This window comes from Triticum aestivum, chromosome 2A (genome assembly GCF_018294505.1).
Source record: "Triticum aestivum cultivar Chinese Spring chromosome 2A, IWGSC CS RefSeq v2.1, whole genome shotgun sequence".
NCBI lineage: Eukaryota > Viridiplantae > Streptophyta > Magnoliopsida > Poales > Poaceae > Triticum > Triticum aestivum.
The window spans coordinates 198,118,937-198,130,020 of record NC_057797.1 but is presented as its reverse complement, the minus strand read 5'-3'; the positions used below and the strand labels follow the sequence as shown (position 1 = coordinate 198,130,020).

The following is an 11,084-nucleotide window of genomic DNA, read 5'->3' as shown; positions in this document are numbered from 1 at the left end:
TTATTGAATTACCACGATAGTTTATGGGTTAGGCATTAGAGACAACCACATTCACTTTAAATAAGGCACCATGTAATTCCGATGAGATGACACCGTATGAACTAGGGTTTAGAGAAACCTAAGCTGTCATTTCTTAGAAGTTTGGGGCTGCGACGCTTATGTGAAAAATTTTCAGGCTGATAAGCTCGAACCCAAAGCGGATAAATGCATCTTCATAGGACACCCAAAACAGTTGGGTATACCTCCTGTCTCAGATTCGAAAGCAATAAGGGATTGTTTCTGGAATCGGGTCCTTTCTCAAGGAAAAGTTTCTCTCGAAAGAATTGAGTGGGAGGATGGTGGAGACTTGATGAGGTTATTGAACCATCTCTTCAACTAGTGTGTGGCAGGGCACAGGAAGTTGTTCCTGTGGCACCTACAACAATTGAAGTGGAAGCTTATGATAGTGATCATGAAACTTTAGATCAAGTCACTACCAAACCTCGTGGGATGACAAGGATGCGTACTACTTCAGACTGGTACGTAATCCTGTCTTGGAAGTCATGTTGCTAGACAACAATGAACCTACGAGCTATGGAGAAGCGATGGTGGCCCCGGATTCCGATAAATGGCTCGAGGCCATAAAATCCGAGATAGGATCCATGTATGAAAACAAAGTGTAGCCTTTGGAAGAACTACTTGATGGTCGTAAGGCTGTTAAGTACATATGGATTTTAAAAGGGAAGACGGACAATGATGGTAAGTATCACCATTAAGAAAGCTCGACTTGTCGTTAAGATGTTTTCCGACAAGTTCAAGGAGTTGACTACGATGAGACTTTCTCACTCGTAGCGATGCTAAGAGTCTGTTGGAATTATATTAGCGATTACTGCATTATTTATGAAATCTTGCAGATAGGATGTCAAAACATTGTTTCCTCGACGATTTTCTTGAGGAAAGGTTGTATGTGATACAAACCGGAAGGTTTTGTCAATCCTGAAAGATGCTAATAAGTATGCAAAGCTCCAGCAATCCTTCTAGGGACTGGAGTAAGCATCTCGGAGTTGGAATGTATGCTTTGATGATGATCAAAGATTTTGGGTTTATACAAAGTTTATGAGTAACTTGTATTTCCAAAGAAGTGAGTGGGAGCACTATAGAATTTCTGATGAGTATATGTTGTTGACATATTATGGATCAGAAATGATGTAGAATTTCTGGAAATCATATAGGGTTATTTGGAAAGTGTTTTTCAATGGAAAGCCTGGATTAAGCTACTTGAGCATTGAGCATCAAGATCTATAAGGATAGATCAAAATGTTTAATGGTACTTTCAAATGAGCACATACCTTGATACGATCTTGAAGGTGTTCAAGATGGATCAGTCAAAGAAGGAGTTCTTGCCTGAGTTGTAAGGTATGAAGTTAAGACTTAAAGCTCGACCACGGCAGAATAGAGAGAAAGGACGAAGGTCGTCCCCTATGCTTAAGACGTAGGCTCTACAGTATGCTATGCTGTGTACCGCACCTGAAGTGTGCCTTGCCATGAGTCAGTCAAGGGGTACAAGAGTGATCCAAGAATGGATCACAGGACAGCGGTCAAAGTTATCCTTAGTAACTAGTGGACTAAGGAATTTTCTCGATTATGGAGGTGGTAAAAGAGTTCGTCGTAAAGGGTTACGCCGATGCAAACTTTGACACTAATCCAGATTATTCTGAGTAGTAAACTGGATTCGTATAGTAGAACAGTTATTTGAAATGGCTCCAAATAGAGCGTGGTAGCTGCATCTAGGAGATGACATAAGGATTTGTAAAGCACACACGGATCTGAAAGGTTCAGACCCGTTGACTAAAACCTCTCTCACAAGCAACATGATCAAACCCAGAACTCATTGAGTGTTAATCACATAGTGATGTGAACTAGATTATTGACTCTAGTAAACTCTTTGGATGTTGGTTACATGGCGATGTAACCTGTGAGTGTTAATCACATGGCGATGTGAACTAGATTATTGACTCTAGTGCAAGTGGGAGACTGTTGGAAATATGCCCTAGAGGCAATAATAAATTAGTTATTATTATATTTCCTTGTTCATGATAATCGTTTATTATCCATGCTGTAATTGTATTGATAGGAAACTCAGATACATGTGTGGATACATAGACAACACCATGGCCCTAGTAAGCCTCTAGTTGACTAGCTCGTTGATCAATAGATGGTTACGGTTTCCTGACCATGGACATTGGATGTCATTGATAACGGGATCACATCATTAGGAGAATGATGTGATGGACAAGACCCAATCCTAAGCCTAGCACAAAGATCGTGTAGTTCGTATGCTAAAGCTTTTCTAATGTCAAGTATCATTTCCTTAGACCATGAGATTGTGCAACTCTCGGATACCATAGGAGTGCTTTGGGTGTGCCAAACATCACAACGTAACTGGGTGGCTATAAAGGTACACTACAGGTATCTCTGAAAGTGTCTGTTGGGTTGGCACGAATCGAGACTGGGATTTGTCACTCCATGTGACGGAGAGGTATCTCTGGGCCCACTCGATAGGACATCATCATAATGTGCACAATGTGATCAAGAAGTTGATCACGTGATGATGTGTTACGGAACGAGTAAAGAGACTTGCCGGTAACGAGATTGAACAAGGTATCGGGATACCGACGATCGAATCTCGGGCAAGTACAATACCGCTAGACAAAGGGAATTGTATACGGGATTGATTAAGTCCTTGACATCGTGGTTCATCCGATGAGATCATCGTGGAACATGTGGGAGCCAACATGGGTATCCAAATCCCGCTGTTGGTTATTGACCGGAGAACGTCTCGGTCATGTCTGCATGTCTCCCGAACCCGTAGGGTCTACACACTTAAGGTTCGATGACGCTAGGGTTATAAAGGAAGTTTGTATGTGGTTACCGAATGTTGTTCGGAGTCTCGGATAAGATCCCGGACATCACAAGGAGTTCCGGAATGGTCCGGAGGTAAAGATTTATATATAGGAAGTCCTATTTCGGCCATCGGGACAAGTTTCGGGGTTATCGGTATTGTACCGGGACCACCGGAAGGGTCCCGGGGGTCCACCGGGTGGGGCCACCTATCCCGGAGGGCCCCATGGGATGAAGTGGGAAGGGATCCAGCCCAAAGTGGGCTGGGGCGCCACTTTCCCCTAGGGCCCATGCGCCTAGGGTGGGGAAACCCTAAAAGGAAGAGTCCTAGGGGGGGAAGGCACCTCCTAGGTGCCTTGGGGAGGAGGGATTCCTCCCCTTGGCCGCCTCCCCTTTCCCATCTAGGGCTGCCGCCCCCCTAGGGGTGGGAACCCTAGAGGGGGCGCACCCTTCTCCCTCTCCCCTATATATAGTGAGGCCTAGGGCTGCCCATAACACATGATTTGATCTCTCCCTGCTGGTGCAGCCCTCCCTCTCTTTCTCCTCCTCTCCCGTGGTGCTTGGCGAAGCCCTGCAGGATTGCCACGCTCCTCCATCACCACCACGCCATTGTGCTGCTGCTGGATGGAGTCTTCATCAACCTCTCCCTCTCTCCTTGCTGGATCAAGGCGTGGGAGACATCGTCGGACTGTACGTGTGTTGAACGCGGAGGTGCCGTCCTTTCGGTACTAGGATCTCCGGAGATTTGGATCACGACGAGTACGACTCCATCAACCCCGTTCTCTTGAACGCTTCCGCGCGCGATCTACAAGGGTATGTAGATCCACTCCTCCCTCGTTGCTAGATGACTCCATAGATTAATCTTGGTGACACGTAGGAAAATTTTGAATTTATGCTACGTTCCCCAACAGCCACCACCAACACTAATGAAGCCAATGACGTAGTCATGGCTGAAGCAAATGTGGAGCCTGCACCTGAAGTCCATGTGGCCCCTGAAGTCCATGAAGACAATGCCAATGCCCCTGTTCCCCCTCCAAGACCTCACACAATGGAGCTGGCATTTGATCGTGGTCAGCAAGTTACGGTTCGATGGCCCATTCTGACTCCTCCACCTGCTGCTGGTCCACAATTTGAGTACCACGTCGAGCACAGGCCTCAAGTCCAAAAGCCCAAGCCAAGACTTCCACGTTTCCCAGGCACTGCCACTTCACCTGGGGTCTTCAATGCGAATGGCTTCATGGCACATAATACCTTCTTCAACAGCTCCAAGAACCCTTATACCAAACCGTGCATTTCTTCAGATCGGTTCTGGAGCTATCAGCAGCGCAGCTACTATTCCTGTGTCCTATACATTCAAGGGCGCATATTTCCACATATGCGCCTCGACTCTAAAGCTATGGCTGGTCTGCCCTACCTCGAAGAAGCATTGGACTGTTTCATAGATGCTGGTCTGCTGCAGTTCATCACCGACAAGGAGCACTGGAATGAAGAACTGTTGCTTCATATTCGAGGCTACAATAGGGATCCGAAGACTTGGGTCCTTGAGTGGATGACAGGCAATGTCCATCACGAAGCTAAAGCTCTTGATATCATTGAGCTCGCAGGCCTGCACACTCCTGGTGAATACTATGAACCAGGTTGTCAACAACATCAAGATGCCTTGGAAAGCATCTTTCAAAAGACAGAACCCAACATGAGTCAAATGCTGAGCATGATGAAGCCTTTGCCTCCAGATGCTGAATATCCTAAGGAATTCTTTGTTGAAGACCTAGAGTACCTGCCTCGCACCATCTACCACATCATCAGGAAGACTCTATGGCCTGTCAAAGGACACTCATCTGCAGCAAAGCTTGAAGGAGCAATGAAGACTTTGGTTTTCTATATCTTCAATGGCATCAGCTTCAATGCTCAAGACTTCTTCATCAGGCAGTTGGCTGCGTCTGGCTCTGACATCTTTGGGTTGAAATTCTATGCTCCATGGGCCATGCGTCTGATCAAGTGTCACTCAGCAATGAAGTCTGATCAAGTGAAATACCTCGAAATGCGACCTGTACAAAAAAGTCTGGGAGGATGAATCGTATCATGTGATATAAAAAATCCTTAGATTTTTTTGCACACCCTTGTTTCAATGTATTTTGTTCTGAAAATTTACACACTTGTGCATTATGCCTTCATCTATCTTTGTATTTTTTCAGAAATTTTTGCAATGTAAAAGTATGAATTTTCAAAAAAATAAAAAATCAATTTCGCATTTAGAGGCCTCCATGGAGCTCGGCCTCCAAATGCAATTCTCAACTGGCCTATACTACCTGTTGCAAGATTTCTCTTGAATACTTCTGTTTTGTATTGATACATGGTGTATTGATCACGAGTTAATACTCCCTCCGTCTTAAAATAAGTGTATCTAGACGCGTAGTGTGTAGATACACTCATTTCAGCGACAATCCACAGTTAATTATGGACGGAGGTTATAGTATTAGGAGATGGGACAACAATCAAGAATGATATTCACAAGTCAAAGGAAACAAATTCTGAAGAGCTAAGCAATCCACAATCACAAATAATATAAAAGGCAAATTGTAAATAACCAAATAATTCACCCTCGAATTCAAATCAATGAACATATCTACAAGACCCCATCTAAACTGATTTACATGAGAGTATGACAAATACTATTCCCAAATCTCAAACCACAATACACATGACTTCATTTCGGCAGCTCTTCACAGGTTGTTATGCTATGCAATTGCTCGCACCAATTGAAACCCATTAGACCAAAGAAAAAACCATGTACTGCCAAACTACCCAACCCTTCCTTACAAACCAATTAGATTCACTATTCACCGCTCTATTAAAGTTCATGATTAATTTCTTTCTATCTTAAAGAAAATTCTAAATAGACCAATGCCGCAACGTGGCCCATCAATGATCTAGTGGTGAGTAAGTCCTGTTAACTTAGACTTGATCACCGAAAGTTAAATAAATAAATAGAATTGCACACTTAGAGTTAAAACACAAATAGGCTTATAATCACAAAAGATTAAAAGAAATGGGCTCATACCCCTTCCTCTCTCCTCTCAGACGAACATGCCACTAGGGTTTCTGCCTCCCATCGGCGCCACCGCTAGTTAGCCTTGTCTCCTGTAGCATTAGGATCATGGGGGCATGGTGGATTGCGACCCTTGCCGGCAGGATGATTCCCTTTTTAGGTGTTCTTTTGAGTCTGGTTAGAGTTTGTGTCATGCTCATAAAAGATAGGACGACAGTGGCTCCCTGAAGATGGAATAAGTTTCTCCACGCCTACCTCGTACACTGGCGGTGTGTCTAGTGACGTCGAAGGGCATGTGGAAGTGTGTCTCTAGCGGATCTCGCAGGATTCGGTCAGTGGTTGTCTTCGATGAACCTGCTTCTGTAAGTGCATCTAGTGCCACCCCTAGTTGGTTTTGGAGTATTGACGACAAACCTAGTTGAGGGACTAATGTGTTTGTGAGAATTGCAGGATAACACAGGTAGAAGTCCCTCATTGATTCGGTTTTCCTACCAGAGATGACCCCTAAAAATGTATGAAGACATTGAAGTCAAAGGTGGTATGTGAAGACATTCACATTGAAGACTATGACAAGAGAAGACATCACGTGAAGACTATGGAGCGCGAAGACTTAACAGTTTCGTCGTTTTGTGTTTTTCTTTGTTGAGTCATAGGAACCACCGTACTGTTAAGTGGGGTCCAAGAGAACCAGTTAGAATGACTGAAGTGATGCTTAACCAAAATCCTATGTCTTCGAGTGAAGACTATGAGAGCAAATCTGGTCCTGAGTTGGATAAGTCAGCTTTGCTTGTAGCCCAAGTAAAGTTGCCGTGTGTGTTTGAAATCTGACCGTTGGAACACGTGTCAGTTCCTTAGTGACCCAGGGTCATTTTGGACAAATCAGGTCGGGCTGTCTAGTGGCTATAAATAGCCCACCCCCCTACAACCATAAACTATTGGCTGCTCAGAGTTAGAGTACGGCTTTTGTCGTTTGAGAGCAACACACCTCGAAGCCTTTGAGAGAGAATTCCTTGCGAGGATAAAGCCCTAAACATCCAGAGCCAAAGAGTGTTAGGCATCACTTAAGTCATCCTATCTGTGTGATATGAAGACTTGTTACACTTGAGGACTGTGAATCCTCCAGCCGGTTAGGCGTCGCTTTTGAGCATCCAAGAGTCATTGTGGATCGCCGGTGAGCGAAGTCTGTGAAGGTTAGGAAGTCTACCTTGAAGACTTGCCAGAGTGATTGGGCGAGGACTGGGTGTCCTTAGCTCAAGGGGAATAAGGTGAAGACGAGGTCTTCTGAGTTGAATCTCAGCCTTCCTAACCAGACGTACAGTTGTCACAGCAACTGGAACTGGTCCAACAAATCATTGTCTTCGACGAGTAACTGGTTTCATCCTTCCCTTCCCTTTACTTACTGTTGGTCCTTGTAAAGTCATTGTATGACTGCATTATCTTTTGTCTTCACTGAGTGACTGCTTGTTCTGATTGGCTTCACAATATCTTCCTACCTGATCCTTACTGCCTAGCTGCTATTAGTCATTGCACTTTCACTTCATTGAATACTTGACTATGGTTTGCCTAGTGTAGTCTACCTTCCGCTGCATGGTAATAGGTTTATTTCTATCGGTTGTCTTCGAAACTTCCATGTTTTGAAGACTTTCATAAAAATCGCCTATTCACCCCCCCTCTAGTCGATCACTAGCACTTTCAGCTTCGATGTGGTCTTCGTTCGTGTGTGTGTTCGTGTGTCTACATGTTAAATCCCGTCGATCTGTGATTGTGAAGAATGTTATATGGAAACCAACATTCAATGAAAAGTTCGTGAAAACCATATTTTAAAGTTTCAAAAAAAAATCTGAAAAAATGTGGGATGTTAAGAAGGTGATGTTTTATTGCTGCACAAAATTTCAAGTTGAAAAACATTATGAGATGTGAGCTATGAAAAACACAAAATCATCTCGACACTATTCAACGCTGATTTTGTGTTTTTCATAGCTCACATCTTGTAATGTTTTTCAACTTGAAATTTTGTGTGGCAATAAAACATCATCCACTTAACATCCCATATTTTTTTTCATTTTTTTTTGAAACTTCAAAACATCCTTTTCTAGTGGTTTTCACCGGTTTCCACCGAATGTTGGTTTCTGTATGATATTCTCTATGGTGCGCTGGTCGTGTGGGGCCTTAGGGCGACGACTTCCCGACTGTCTACTAAAACCAAGTTTGCCCGGTGTCAATAAGGAAGAGGCGATGACGGCGACGCGCCTTTGGCTCGTTCGAATGCTTGTAGTTGTCGCTTGGTGATCTACGAATCTGGATTTAATTTATGTCACTTTTCCTATTTTTTATCTGCCTTAATAGTTGATAACAGACTTCCGAGCTGATGATTTTTACGTGAATTAAGTTACAAGTTGTAGTGTCGATAATTGGTTGGAATCTAGGGGTGGGGAGGACCCACCGGTGAAAATCGAAGAGACATATTATTGAGAGATGTGTCCATAGGTTAGTTCGCACTGCAAACATGGAGCGGGATTCTCCGATGCAAACAAAGAAATGGGCCCGGAGGATGGAATCCGTCTCTTCGGTCCAGCGCACATCTCAAATTCTTCTTTTTTGAATTACTCATTTTCTGTAATTTTGCACCACAAACATTTCTAGGAGAAGTTTGAATCTGTTTCATTTGGATATTGATCGGTTTTGGTTCGACATAATTTACGAGTTACTGGTTCCCGGATGAATATGTTTTTCATAATCTGTAGAATATTATCCGTAACTCTGTTATTTTTGCACAGAAGCAAAAAAAAAAAGACTTGGTTACAAGAGGCAGAGTGCGCTTTCACATAGGAGTAATCACGTCTGACTTTCACGAGAGGCCAAACCATTTTGTTGCTTGACATTTGACCTTCCAGGCCAACGCAGCTGCCGAGTTCCGATTCAGCGACGCCAAAGCTCCTTCCTTCATCCACCCCACCGGCGACCAGCCAGGAAATGGCGGAAATGAGCTCCCTGCCGGTCACCGACGACCTCTTGGCGGAGATCTTCCTCCTGCTGCTCACCCCGGCCGACCTCGTCCGCGCCTCCGCGGCCTGCGTCGCCTTCCGCCGGCTCGTCACGGACCGGGCATTCCTCCGGCGCTTCCGCTCCCTCCACGCCCGGCCCTTCCTCGGCTTCCTCAACCACAACGGCTTCCACCCCGCCCGCCCGCCCCACGCCTCCGCGCCCGCCGCCCGCGCCGTCTCCCTCGCCGCGGATTTCTCCTACTCCTTCCTCCCTTCCCACGACAGCTGGATCGTCCGGGACGTCCGCGACGGCCGCGTACTCCTCGACCGCACCCCCGAGGACGACGCTGGCGAGGAATCCCCTGTCTTCACGGAGCTCGCGGTGTGCGACCCTCTCCACCGGCGGTGCCTCCAGCTTCCCCCAATCCCTGACGACCTGGCCGCTTCGGTGGAGCACCCGCTCCGCGTGGAGTTGGAGCGCTGGTGCGAGCCCTTCCTGGCTACCTCCGGCGAGGAGGAGGCGGAAGAAACGTCATTCAGAGTGATCTGGATGGCGCAGTGCAAAACGAAGCTGGTCGCCTTCGTCTTCTCTTCAAGCACCGGAGAATGGCGAGCCGTTGCGTCTCAGGCCTGGGGCGATTTGTTAGCGGGCACCGGCGTGTCGACGGCGTCGTCCAAGAGCCCTGTGTTCTTCGGCCGACAATACGCTTGTGCTTGCTTCTACTGGGTCATGGACTGGAGGCAGAAATTGCTCATGCTTGACACCAGGAGGATGGAGTTCTCCATTGCCGACCTCCCACCCGGCTGCCGAAGGCCACCGATTGCCATTGTGGATGCAGGGGAAGGCAGACCTGGGATGTTTGCTGTCCGTGAACACGATGCAGATGGCACATTTAACCTCTACTACACCATTAGGCAAAACGAAGGCCAGAGTTTCAACCAGTGGCAGATGGAGAAGACGATCCCATTGGAATCCGGTTACCGGTATTTCCTGAGAGGTGCAACAGAGAGGTACTTGCTACTACTAAGATCAGAAGATGACTCCCCAAGTTCATCATCATTAGAGATGTCAGACTTGGAATGTTTCTCACTGGACGTCAAGACATTGCAGCTTGAGAGCGTCTGCAGGTTGAAGCATCACATCCTACGTGCGCACATATATACCAACTTCCCACCATCGCTGTCGTCACAGACAATATGAAGGGGTAAATACTCTGTTGCATTCTAATTATCTCCTTACCTGCATAGTTATCACATAACTTGTTTGGTGCTTGATAGTTCATTATTGTAGTAGGCAAGTCTTGTTTAAAGGGTTGTGTTTATTTCTCCTCAGCTTCTGGGAAAACTAACTTAAATCAGGAGTGATAGTATTTGCTTGCCATCTTGATTATTCAGACAAATAAAGAAAGGGTCTTCCACACCATAGATCATTGAGTAATATCCATCCACCATTCAGAGACCTAGTGGAAGTGCAGAAATCACTAATTCTTTTGTGTGTGACAAATATATGCAAAGATAAAGGGATTGCCTAATCTGGGAAGCAGTAATTGTGTAAATGTACTATACTCAGGTTTGTATCCTTTTATGTATGCGATTGTGTGATGCAACTCGAACAACCATGATAAGAAATATATCTGGGCAGAGCCCCTGAATTTCGGCTCCTGCGAATGTAGGCACACAGCTGAACCTAGCAAACAAACAAAGCTTCATGTCTTCTTCCTTGGATGTGATTGCTTTTCCTTGGTAGATTGTGTGTTGTCTTGGCTCCAACAAGATGACAATAACCAACTACCCCCTCCGTAAAGAAATGTAAGAGCGTTTGGAATACTAAAGTAGTGATCTAAACGCTCTTATATTTCTTTACGGAGGGAGTATTATGCAGGAGTGTTTTATCGTTAATCTAATATAGAAGGAATATAAGTTGAAACCAGTCAAGCATGACTTATCTTGTCCACTTTTCTTGATAGATATAAGGTCACCGAAGTCCCTTTTTTGGTCATCGTCTCATCTGTAATTTTTCATGATTTTGAAATAAATCAAATTAACTGGTATGGCTGCAACTTAAGAGTCTGAATCTCATCAGAACCAATCAAAGTGGTGAACTGGCAAGAACTTGTGCTACGAAGATATTTAGCCCTCAGTATCAATTAAAGCAATTACACAGGTGTGTT

General features: G+C 45.1%; 1 protein-coding gene across 2 annotated transcripts in view; it reads left to right on the top strand.

Annotated features, from left to right (window-relative positions):
- Positions 1–8,772: 8,772 nt before the first annotated feature.
- LOC123188316 (uncharacterized) overlaps positions 8,773–11,084 on the top strand; it is a 3,318-nt gene continuing 1,006 nt past the window's right edge. Inside the window, exon 1 of one of the 2 annotated variants that reach the window (XM_044600365.1) lies at positions 8,773–10,118. In XM_044600365.1, the coding sequence (XP_044456300.1) occupies positions 8,903–10,114 (1,212 nt within the window). In that variant the 5' untranslated portion in view covers positions 8,773–8,902 and the 3' untranslated portion in view covers positions 10,115–10,118. The remainder of the gene's footprint in view (positions 10,119–11,084) is intronic. The other variant, XM_044600364.1, reaches the window with a different exon arrangement.